This window comes from Sus scrofa, chromosome 7 (genome assembly GCF_054392235.1).
Source record: "Sus scrofa isolate SSC_HxYL_T2T_F1_AM1 chromosome 7, Sscrofa_HxYL_maternal_Yorkshire_Landrace_v2.0, whole genome shotgun sequence".
Taxonomy (NCBI): domain Eukaryota; kingdom Metazoa; phylum Chordata; class Mammalia; order Artiodactyla; family Suidae; genus Sus; species Sus scrofa.
In genome coordinates, this window is record NC_139389.1 from 68,709,875 (window position 1) to 68,722,966 (window position 13,092).

Here is a 13,092-nt window from a genome sequence, read left to right on the forward strand (position 1 = left end):
CCACTGCTTCTCCTTTCTGATCTTGCATATAGTACTTTTTTAAAATTTAGAAACACTTTTTATTTTTTAATTATTATTGCTATTATTTGGTTTTTGGTCGTGTCTGTGGCATGTGGAAATTCCTGGGCAAGGGATCGAACCCACACCACAGCAGGGACCTGAGCTGCTATAGTGACAATGCTGGATCCTTAGCCCACTGCACTACAAGGGAAACCCTGTAGTACTCTTAAAGTACTGCTAATAAAAGCTGTTTAATAAAACCACACTGCACACCTGCTCAGAAGTCTAAAATGGTCGCTTCTTAACTGATTATGTCAAAACTCTTAACTGGCATTCCCGCTCCAAACTTGCACTTTGTTATATTCTTACTAATTCTTATAAAAAATGCAGGGCCAAGCCAGGTTAGCTTTCCTACTTGTCCCTCCTTCCAACAACAGACACACAAACTAAACAGGATCCTCTTTGCATCTTCTTTTTATTTATGCTTGTCTTGTCCTCCTGCCCCTGCCAATTTATCTTCTATATTTTTCAATTCCAGCTTCATTTAGTAACCATCTCTGATTATTGCAACCCATGATTCATTAATAAGTGATAGATTTTCATTTAAAACAAAAGTACATACACCGTTAAAAAATTCAAAGTCCCAGTTTTTCTCCCTCCTTAAAACCTGTTCCACAGTGAGAGCTAACTGTAGAACATGGACCTATAATCTTACTAGATCCCTCCACATCAGGCTTTCTCAGCATCAACACTGTTGAGATCTGTGGCAGGATAATTCTTTGCTGTACGTGTAGGGGGCTGTCCTGTACACTGTAGGATGTTCATCAGCATCTCTGGCTTCTACTCACTAGGTGGCAGTGAGCACCCCCTCCCATCTCAGTTATGATAACCAAAACACCGCCAGACATTGCCAAAGCTGTACTGGGGAGATAAAACTATCCCTGGTTGAGAACCGTTGGTCGAGGTATTTACATACACATCAGAATACATGGGTATATAATTTAAAAATTCCTGCATCATCATTCATATGGATATATCTATATCATATGCCCATTCCCATATCAATGGACATTTCCTTTTTTCATTTTTATAAACAATACTGGAGTAAACATTTTTATATGAGTGCCCTATACATATATATGTGTGTGTATAGGACAGACACTTAGAAGAGCAATGTTGGATAAAAGGATATGTGCATTAAAAAGAAAAAAAATTCTGCCAAATCACTGTCTCCAAAGGCTCCTCTAATTTATACCATCACTAAGAGCCTAAAGTGGATTTAATCCCAGCATTTAGCTTGCTTAACACTGGATATTATCAACTTAAAATTTTTGCCAGCCTTACAGGTGAAAAAAATGGTACCTTATTTTGTATTTCCCAGATTGCTAGTGATGGTGAAAACTTTTTTTTTTAAACTTTAATGGGCTTTCCACTAACTTCTGTGAGTCACCTACTTGTATCATTTGCCTCTTGGTCTTTTGCTTGTGTTTTGTTACAGTTCTTTATAGAGATTGGGTATCAATATGATCTTTTATATACATTAAAATTTTCCCCAGTTTATTATTTGATCACATGGAATTTTACAGTTATATAATAAATTTTTTCAATCTCTCCTGTTTGGTTTCTGATTCTGTCTTCCTCTTAAAGCCATTTCAAATGCAAATGATAAAAACAGTTCCTGTATTTTCTTCTAATACATTTCTAAGTTTTAAAATCATTTTGATATAGCTATCATTTGTTATTATACAATAAGATAAAGACATAACTTTCATTCTTTCCACTAAATGGGATTAATTATCTCAACATTATTTCTCTCCCTCTTTTTTTTTTTTTTGCCATGCCACGGCATGTGGAAGCTCACAGGCCAAGGATCAAACCCGTACCACAGCAGTGACAATACTGAATCCTTAACCTGCTAGGCCACCAGGGAACTCTTCAACATGATTTCTTGCATAACTATTATTTCTCCACTGAATGAAATTAATATATCCACTTAACAAATGTTTTTTTTAGTGCTACTTATATGCCAGGCTCTGTTCCAGGTGATTGGTGATACTCTACTGAACAAGACAAACACAAGAACTGTGTTAATAAAAAGAGAAAATTTCAGAGTGTTAAATGTTTTGAGAAAACATAACACAAAACAGAAGCTAAAAAACTAAACAGGGTGTTATGATACAGTGGTGTTCCAGTAAATGTTATAACAACTGGCTCTGGTTTGTGGCCCTTGTCACTGTAAATACTCCTATCATGCTCAGTTTTTGAGCTATCAAATCATGTCATCAGGTTTGCAAAATTTCATGAAAATTTAACAAAACTGGCTTGGAAACAAGCCATCAAGTGCCTCACTATGTGACAGTGACCAAGGGGCCAAGCTGGGTGTGCAGTCACGGAAGACCTGAGGAGGAACCAGCTGAGGATAATGGACAAGAAACCAGATGGGTATTTGTGAGGGAAATGCAGTTTTGGTAGAGGGAACTCAAGGGCAAAGCCCCTGTGGTGGAAATAAGCTTGCTTCTCAGGGATTACTAAATGCTTTTATTCTTCTGTGAAATCCCACGAAATCTGTAAGAAGATCTGAAAGTCTACTAGAAACATTTTTAACACAAGGTGCTGTTTGGTAGTTACAGCTTTTGCCTTTCTGTGTCTAGAACCATGTTTCCTGATTTTGTAATTCCCAAAACATCCAGGGGCATATTCACATGAACATTCCATTACCCTGTGAGCAGATCCCTCTATCTTGTTCAAATTATGTCACTCAGATGTCTCAAGAGTGATAAACCAAGGGGTCCTGACCTGATGAAGGTGCCTATACTTGCCAAGCTTGCCTGTCGGGTATTAAATACAATATATACCAAATGTAAGCACCCTAGTAGAAATACAAACTTTATTTCATGGGTTAGGGCCCTAACCCAAACAGCTTTCTTATTTTGGTGTGAAGCAACAGCACAACAAAGGAATCTACTCAGCAATGTGAAGAATACAGTTAGCATGCTGCATGGTACCTCCCAAACAGTTTATAATCTGGTTGGGAAAACAACACAGATACACAAAAAAATAAAACAAGAGTAACAACTATGGTAGTATCAGATCATGTGTTATAGTTAAGTGCCAATATCAGTGGCACAGGCACACATACAAAAGAAATAAATGCTCTGTGCTGAAAAAGACAGATTTATGAGGGCTTCGTGGATCTTAACACAGGTCAAGAAGGATTAGCTGAGAAAGGAGAAAGGGGGAGGTGACTGAAGAGAACAGACTGGGGGGAAAAAAAGGCTGCATAGTGATAGAAATTAGACTGGCTTTATTAAAAAGTGAGTTAAACTGGGGTTAAAGGAAAATGAGGCTGGGAAGAGAAAATAAAGGTAGACTATGGAGTAAAGCAGCCTGGTCATTCTGGAAAGTCTCTAAAAGCAATGGGGAGGCAACGTGAGTTCCTGAAAGATGTGGAGATGGAGACAAATTTAATGAAAATCTTATTTTAGGAAAATGAGTCACTAAGTACTCCTGTGTCATCGAGGAGACCCTCCCGAGCTAAGCCGCCCACATAAGCACAGGGTGCAGGCAGATATACATTGAGATTACTTTAGCAACTATCTTAACTTCCAGAATCTGAAAGTGCCACATAAGATATATGCTATAGGTTGTGCTTGACTGAATCTTTCTGAAAAACAGGTAGCCTTGGTTATATTTTAATACTTCCACCTAAATTGCTCTATTTATCCCTTCCCCAAGTCATCTGAGAAAGGCATGAAAGAATACCAGGGCTTCAGTCTATTTGGGAATTTACTTTTAATGACCTACAATTTCCTAAGAAGCATCTTGGTGCTATTTTCTGGACTGAAAGTTGGTACATATTCTGCATAGCAAAGAGTTACGTTGGGCACAACTGACATGGGTAGGCAAGATGCAACGAATGGGCTCCAGATATACAGGCACTTACCTAGCAATCCCCTCCTTGGTGTAGAAGACAGAGTAGGTAAGGTTGTCCCCATGAGGATCTGATGCAGGTGTCCGCCATGTCAATTTGATGAAGCGTGTAGAGACCAGGGAAGCCACGACATCCCGAGGAGCTGAAGGCAGTGGTCCAGTTGTGGCTGGTGCTAGATGGTCAGTAGTGGCACTGGTCAGTGAAGTGGGAGGTAATGTTGGGATGGCAACATCTTGTCATGTGCAAACATTGGGGAATATGAAGGGCAAACCACGACGGTTTTAAAAAAGAGAACAGAAAAAACAAAAAACAAAAAAATAAACAAAACCACGATGGGAAATAAAATAAAATGAATGAACATAAAAAAGGCCATTAAACTGAAGGCTAACATGCAGGCCAGGGGTAAATACTGAAAACTAATGGGCACTATTCAAGACACATCACTGCAGAGCAAGCACACTTTCTGGTCATTATAATGGTTGTGGGCAAGGGACACGGAGGGTGACAGCTGAGAATAAAACATCTCACAGGACAGAGCAGTACCCAAGTAGCTTTCTTTAATCCTGAAAGCAGCATGCAACATCTGTTGAACTCTGTACATAAAAGTCTTACATATGATAAAACCTCAATATTTTCTTCCACTTTATCAAAATATGGAATGATATGTGTAGAGTGCATGAGCCTGGTTACACTCAACACAGGCCCCAGACTATTATCGTCTCATTGCAGAGCTGTGTGTGTCTTTATTTAGCTCTACAGGAGATTCGAGACCCACATCTTCAGCTGGAGTCTAGTATTAAAGTCTGCTCTCTGTATTTGTCAGTACCAAGGGAAGTTTGCCAGCCTTTCTCACTTCGCTAAGTTATAGTTCATCTGCCATTTTATCATTTCATTTAACTGTGACAGTGTAATATCACAAATTGAAAATTCCAAAGCTACAAAAATACAATACTTATTGGGTAGCATATATGTTTGTATAGTCATTGCTGCCAATTTAATATATTATGACAGCCTGCAGACCTAAGGAACAGGATGGGACAAATGAAGCGATGGCAACTCAAAGTTCTGTTAGTCAAAAGACTTTGCCTGTATGCCTGGAGTCAGTCCATTCTGTTGTGGGACACTTCAGATTTTAGAATTCCATTCCTAATACTGAACCAAAAATCTTCACCTTGGAGAAAGTATTTTTAATCTCACAATTTTCAACTGAAGTAATTCATTAGAATTGTATTGTAAACTTAATGGGGAAACTGGAAGAAGAGTGGCAGAGTGGAAAACATGAAAATTCTGGACTTAGTTTTCAATGAAAAGGTAGGACAACAACCTCCTAAGAATATCTGTGAACTATGAGAGACTATTTTGAAGTGAGGAAGTCTAAATAAATATGCCAGGGAAAGGCAGAGGAAGATCACGTAAGGTCTCTAGACATTGAGCCCTTTCTAGATGGCCCTCCTGCTCTAGACTTACAACTCTATGAAATACGTACTATCATTCCACCTCTACATTATATATGGAGACTGACATTTAAAAAGGCTATTCATTTGTTTTAGGTCACAGATAGTAAGAGGTGGAGTGTTAAAACCAACCTTGTTTTTTAGTTTAAGGGCTCCTGGATTTAGTCAATAGGAGTTCTAGTTCTGGTTGTGCCACTCAGGGTGATGGCAATAATCAGAGACTCATGTTTGTTTTTGTCAGCTCCTCAGGCCCCAAAGTCCTACAAAGGCAATGCAAGGGCCCAGGATGGATGCCTGAACATGCAGTACGTGTTACAGGAGAAAAACCCTGAGTTGTAGGATATACCACTTTCATAGGAAGGGAAAACTTTAAGCCCCAGACAAAGAACAGGCCTGCTGTGGATATCTAATTTAATTTTGTTAAGGTCGGAGACATACTTTGTATGATTTCAGTCTACTAAAATGTCCTGAGACTGTTTTGTGTCCCAGCATATAGTCTATTCCAGTAATTGTTCCATATGTGCTTGAAAAGACTCTGTAGTTGTTGGGTGGAGGCTGCATGATATCAGCTAGGTCAAGTTGGTTGACAGGATTGTTCAATCCTTCTATACTCTTTCTAATCTTTTCTAATTGTTTTATCAGTTTTTGAGAGTAGGATATTGAAATCTCCAACTATCATCACTGACTTATGTATTTCTTCTTTGAACGTAACAATTATAAATGCAAATATACCTAACTACAGAGCCCCAAAATATTCAAAGAGATCTGGAAAAATCTCAAAATCTTGAAATCAAACAACCCACTCTTAAATAACTGATAGGTTAAAGAAGAAATCACAAGAAAAAATTCAAATATTTTTAACTGGATGGAAATGAAAATACAACATATTAAAAATTAAAGGATGCAGTTAAAGCAGTACTTAGAGGGAAATTAAGATATCTTTATCAGAAGAGAAATCTCACACAAATTACCTAAGTGTCTACATTACTGAAAGAGTATAGATCCTAAGCCTTCTCTCTCTCACACACACAAGGTAACTATGTGAGGGGATGAATGTGTTAATAACTTAATTGCTTGACTCCTTTTACAATGTGTACATATTATAACCTCATGTATGCTTTAAATACGTTGCCATCATTTGTTGTTATACCCCAATAAAGCTGGAAAAACTGAAATAAATCAAATTTTCACCAAATTCTTAAAAAAAAATGAGACTGAGAAATTAAGAGAAAATGTAAGCCACCAAAATCAAGAATCAAAGAGGGGACAATGCTACCAACCTTACAGATACTAAAAACATTATAAGATAAAATTATGAACAACTTTATGCCAATAAATCAGAAAATTTAGAGGAAAGAGAAATAGAAAAGGAAGGAAGACAAAAATTACCAAACCTACTCAAGAAGAAACACAAAATCTGGAGAGAACTGTAACAAATAGAGAAATTTAATCAGTAAATAAAATCCTTCCACAAAGAAAAGCACAAACCCAGATGGCTTCACAGCTGCATGCTATCAAATAGTTAAAAAAGAAACAATATTAATCCTTCACAATTCTTTCAGAAAAAGAGTAAAAACACTTCCAACTCACTCTATGAAGCTAGTATTACTCAGCTGTAAAAGCCAGACAAAGATATTGCATGAAAAGAAAACTACAGATCAACATCCTTTATGATCACAGATATAAAAAAATCTTAAAATATCAGCAAACCATATTTGGTAACATAATAAGGGAATTATAAACCATGATCAAGTAGGATTTATTAAAGACTAGTTTAATTTCCCAATCTAATGTAATATATATTAAGAGAAAAAAATCCTAATCATCTCAAGAGATGAAAAGAAAAAGCACTTGACAAAAGCAAACTCCTATTCATGGTAAAAACTCTCAACAAACTAGGTACAAAAGTAAACATCCTCACTCCAAAAAACCTACAGTGAATATTATACTTAATGAGGAGTAAATGCTTTTTTTGCACAATTGGAGACAAGACAAGGCTGTTAGCACTTGCTTCTTATATTAAGCATTGTACTGGATGCACCAGCCAGTGCAAGAAGGCAAGAAAGAGAAAAAAAGTTAATAAGGATTTAAAAAGGAAAAAGTAATATCCTATTGAATCTATCCAAAAAAGTTACTAAAACAAATAAATATGTTTAGCAAGGTCATAGGATACAAGGTCAATAAACAAAAACCAACTCTCTTTCTACACTAGGAATGTACAACCCAAAAGCGAAATTAAGAAAACTCCATTCACAAGAGCATCAAAAAAGAACAAAATATTTAAGAATAAATTTAACAGAAGAAGTAGAACTACAACTCACTGCTGAGAAATTTTTAAAAATAAAAATAAAGATCTAAACAAAAAGAAGATCTAAATAAATAAGTGTTCATGGATTGGAAGACTTACGTTAAGATGATAAACTGCTCCTAAAATTTACCACAAAAGATCTGCAAAAGATTTACAATAGCCAAAGCAATTCTAAAAAGAAAATGATTGGGGGACTTGTACTATTCAGTTTCAAAACTCACCATAAAGCTCTAGTAATCAAGACAGTCTGGCATATGAATAGTCATAAAGATCAATGAAAGAGAATTGAGAGTCCAGAAGTTAAACCCTTATGTTGTGGTCAACTAGTACCAAGAAATTTCAATAACCGTCTTTTCAACAATTGGTGCTGGTACCACCACATATCTACATGTAAAATCACGGATTTAGATCCTTACTTAACATCATATACAAAAATTACCTCAAAACAGCTCAGAGACTTAATGAAAGAACTAAAAATTCTAGAAGAAAATACAGAATTAACCTGTGGCTGGGGGAAGGAGTAGCTATTGATGGAAAACAACCATGAGGGAATTTGGGGAAATGGAAATGTTTCATAACTATATTGTGATGATTACACAGCTCCATAAATTTATTAAAAGTTACTAAATTTTATTTTTTATTACTTTTTATTTTGTCTTTTTGTCTTTTAGGGCCTCACCTAGGCTAGGGGCCTAATCAGAGCTGTAGCCGCCAGCCTACGCCACAGCCACAGCAACGTCAGATCCTTAACCCACTGAGCGACTGCATCTGTGACCTACACTACAGCTCACGGCAACACCGGATCCTTAACCCACTTTCCAAGGCCAGGGATCGAACCCAGGTCCTCATGGATGCTAGTCAGGATCGTTAACCCCTAAGCCACGACGGGAACTCCAAAGTTACTAAAGTTTACACTAACAATGGGTGAATTTTATGGCAGGCAATAATACCTAACATACTTCAATAATAATGTTAAAAAGAATGAAATGGCTTATACTGGCTAGCTGAAACAAACATACTTTTCTAATGTAAAAAAACAACAGTTATAGAGTATTAGGACATTTCTGTTGCTCAAAACACCTGAGCTTAAAATCAACCTCTCTGAAGTAGTCACAAAATTAAAGTGTCCAGAAATTACCCAAAGGTTTTTACAAATGCCAACTGATCATCAAGGATCCCAAAGTGTAACTGAATTATACATATCTCTAGGCCAAATGTAATCAAAACTGTTTCTTTGAAAAGCCTGATTATGTTACATCTGTAGTATATCTGCTTTCTTTCTCTTCTGCCACGAAAGCTCACTCATGTGCAAAAGATATGATCACAGCACTCCCTCATACAAATCTGATCCTCTACAAATCTGTCCCATTTAGCTTTCCAGTCTAATTTCCAGGACATGCTTGCTAGATTTGCCTGGTTACTGAACCAGAATGGACTTTTCAGGTCTGTATCTATGTTTATACAACTATTATATTTAGAACAATGACCACCATGTAAATCAGATTCAAGTCAAAGGCAACTGGGAAATCAGTTTGAGAAAAGGTATTATTAAACTTACAAAATCTGAACAACATAAAAAATGCTGTTTGCTTTGATCTTCTGCTCAAATGCTTGGCAGCAGTTTCACACTGGCACTTTCACCGAAACCCAAAGAGCTGAAGTGATCTCTGTGAGATCCTGATGAAGGATTTTCTTTTTCCTGATGTGGCTTTTTGTTACTTGAGGAAATCATCAGAGCTACTCTTCATTTTTCTGAGAAACCACTTTCAAAATCCAGCTACACTGTGGTTGATGGCTCCAGTTTAATGATACATTAGATTTGTGACAAGGTGTCACTTCTAGTAGTTCATAATTATGAGCTTAACCAACAGATCTATGCACTTAAAACAGTTTCTAGGTAGAGATCACTAAATTCTGTGCTAGATCCAGTTATCCTAATTTAACATGCACTCACCCTAGCCAAGGGAGCTGTGTATGGGCACATTTAAGTTTTCTTTTGAAACTTTGTTTTGAAATTTTCAAAATTTCCTTTAAAATTTTGTTCCTTTTTCATACTTTCTTTGAAAACAGGTTCCTTTAGAACTTATGTCAAAATCTTTTGAACTCTTGCAAAATGTAAGAAAATATCTTGAGAAATATGTCTCTCTAGCTAGCCCTGCATTTCTTTACGTAAAGGAATTACTGAATTGGTATTCCCCAGGAACAGTTATAGCAACATTACTCAGAATACATTGCTCAGAACTGAGTTAAATTTACATGGAGTTTACTGCTCTAAATCCACAGAGCAATTCTTTGGGGAGGTATTAACATGTATACCATAAAAAAGAAAACAATTATATTTGGAAGACTGTGGAGATTGGCTATGCTTATTAGCATGTTAAAGACTCCCAGCAATTCTATAGGAGTAAAACCTGTTTGGTTTGTTAATCTATCATTTCTCATTCTTATTTAATGATGAAATCCATTTTCCCCTAATGGTAATCCAGCTTGGGCAATCCTGAACTAAATGATACCTGAGATGGTATCTATCTGGCAGAGCAAGTCTTTAAAAGAACTTCTAGGAGTTCCCTGTTGGCCAAGTGCTTAAGAGTCCAGTGGTGTCAGTGATGTGGCTTGGGTCACTGCTGTAGTACAGGTTTGATTCCTGGCCTGGCAGCAGGCATGCTTTTTTTTTTTATTAAAAAGAGCCTCTGCTCCAGTCACTGTTCAACTACTCTGGTAGCTAATCTATTTCAAATTTTTAATTCAAAAATCAAAATGCAATAATAAGCTTGTTATAAGTGATTTTACACAATATATAAATATACAAAGCAGAAGGATCAAAATTTCACTTTTTATCATCTCCAAAATATCACTGTTAAAAGTTTGGTTCATGTTTTTCCAAATATTTTCCTTTTCATAACAAACTTCTGTATGATGGAATGTGTCTTTTTAAAAAGAGCTTCCTCTCTGTATATACAAACAGACCTCACTATTCCTAAATGCTGCATATTATTCTATAATATAATTTAATTCATCATTCCTTTGTTGCTACTTACATTTATGCTGTTTTATTAATTAATTAATGTTACTATGGGCAATGCTTCTGTAAACTTTCTTATACATGTATCTTTTTTTGTGCACATGTATAAACATTCCTGTGACATAAATTCCTATCAGTAAAAATGCTGAGCTAAAGGTTTGTGTATTTGAAAGCTGAGAGATGAAGGTTATTTTGGTTTCAGTTTGAGGACCAAGGGTCAAATACATTTCTGGGTCCAGCACTTTATTAAAAAAAAATCTATACAACAAACAGGACAAAAAAAAAAAGGAATACAAACTCCACTTTGGATGAAACTAAGAGATATCTGCAATCCCACCACAAAATATATGATAAAAGGAGGTAGAGCGAAGTAAATTAATTAATGGAGCAAAGTTGATCTATATACCTTCAGAGAAACAGATGGATGAGACTCAAACCCACTGACCTTGAGGAACTGGCAGCATTTCAGGAGAAAGGGATGATGTGAGGGACAGAGGACTTAGCTATTAAATCTCCAACTCAACCCTGAAGGTGGGAGGTTTACACTCAGGAGAAACTAAATCAGAGAGTCTCTGGGCTCAGAGGAGATCATCAAGAGGACCAAGACCACATACCACAAGTACAAAACCACCCATCTTCCTCCTCAACAAGTTCCGGAAGACTGGCAACCAGGGAGGCTTATTATCTATCATTAGGCAGGAGACTGAAGCATCCCTCTCTAGATAAACTGAACAGAAGTTTATCTAGAAGAGAAGCCTTACAAACACTGCTATCTGGTGAGGACTCAGCAACAGCTACAAAAAAGACTGGCTGCCTAATAATAAAGCTCAGCAGTTAAAAAGCTTTACCTCAAACATTTAAGGGAAAATATGATATTTCCATAGCCTCAAGGTCTGTTTCCTAAAATATTTATTAATTACAAAGAGAAAACTAATAGCTTCCACTGTACTATAAGCAAACCAGTTGGGTCCTGGTTAGGGTTAACAAAGTATTCAATGTCAAAGAGTGCCACAGAAGCCCAACCTGCACTCTGGCTTCCTGAAAAAAGGAGAAGTGTTCTGTGACAACAGGCAGTACTTCTAATCCCAGTTAGGTTGTTGGGAGTGGATGAAGGAATGACCAGGCTGAAGAGTATCACCACCTCAAGAGCAAAACCAACAAACAGCTGTCCTAATGAGATTCTTCTAAAAATGCAATTCACAATTTCTCAAATTTTCAGTAACTTTCTTTTCTACCTCTTGTCTTAACCTTATACTTTAAGTCTAATTTGGAAAAACAAACAAAAAAACCAAGAAAACTCAGTGAAAGTGTCTCTGGCATTTCAGATAGCAGCTATTAATGGCACCATAATAATGGTGGGCCAAAGAGATAAGCTACTTTTTCAACTGCCATTGGAAAGTCAATCAAAATGTCCATTAGTGCTTGTCCCATTCTAAAATGATTTTAAGAAGACATGTATGAATGTTCTAGTAGCTCAGTTTTCATCCTTAAAATTTCTCTACTGGGTGCTACTCCACAATTCTAATAGAGAAATTCATTTCCCCCCACTGCAGATATCTCAAACAAAGCAATTTAAAAAATCTTAAGAAGCATAGAAAAATAACAAGAGTCCAATAAAACAACTGTTCCTTCAGATTAAAGACATTCAAATAAAGCATTTATATGCAATGGGGAAACAACAATTACACTAGACTATTAATCATAGCACTTTATTAAAAATAAAACACTAAAAGGATGTGAAAAGTGTTCTAAATTACTTGCTCCTGAGAGTAATCTGTCACATAAAGGAGCCAATGAAAAATATGTGGCATTACAATGAGTCTGAGGCTATACACTGGTTGTTCCCAACGGTATCTCTCAACAGATTAGGTATATTTCACAGAAGCCTATAAGAGAGAAGCATAAGAAAAAGATTTCTCCCTTTCTCAATCTAATATAATTCACTACTCTTTCCAAAATTAAAATATAATGATATTGAATTAAGAAAACTAAAGCAGAGGAATAACCCTACACAATGGTCATGATTTAGGCTTAGCATCCTCTTATATACTGTTGCAATCTGATTTATAAACATCTGCTTTCAGGAGACTCATAGAAAAAAAACAGCTGTAGCCCCGCTCCTTATGGCCTATTCTCATTCTGCTGGATTCCCTACATGGGAGGTAGTGTTAAAAAACTTAAGATTTTTGAAGTTTCTAAAGGTTCCAAGTATAGGTAATAAAGAGGCTTTAGAAAATAGAGGCAGGAGTTCCCGTCGTGGCACAGTGGTTAACGAATCTGACTAGGAACCATGAGGTTGCGGGTTCGGTCCCTGCCCTTGCTCAGTGGGTTAACGATCTGGCGTTGCCGTGAGCTGTGGTGTAGGTCGCAGACGTGG

The 13,092-nt window shown here is 36.6% G+C and overlaps 1 protein-coding gene across 16 annotated transcripts in view; it reads right to left on the minus strand.

The window, feature by feature from the left end:
- The window catches only part of NEO1 (neogenin 1), a 234,381-nt gene that overhangs the window by 55,527 nt on the left and 165,762 nt on the right, over positions 1–13,092 (minus strand). For 8 of the 16 annotated variants that reach the window (XM_021099097.2, XM_021099089.2, XM_021099096.2 and 5 more), the window contains exon 8: positions 3,944–4,103. In XM_021099097.2, the coding sequence (XP_020954756.2) occupies positions 3,944–4,103 (160 nt within the window). Of the gene's footprint in view, positions 1–3,943; positions 4,164–13,092 lie in introns of all 16 variants that reach the window. The other 8 variants (XM_021099094.2, XM_021099086.2, XM_021099092.2 and 5 more) reach the window with 1 other exon arrangement.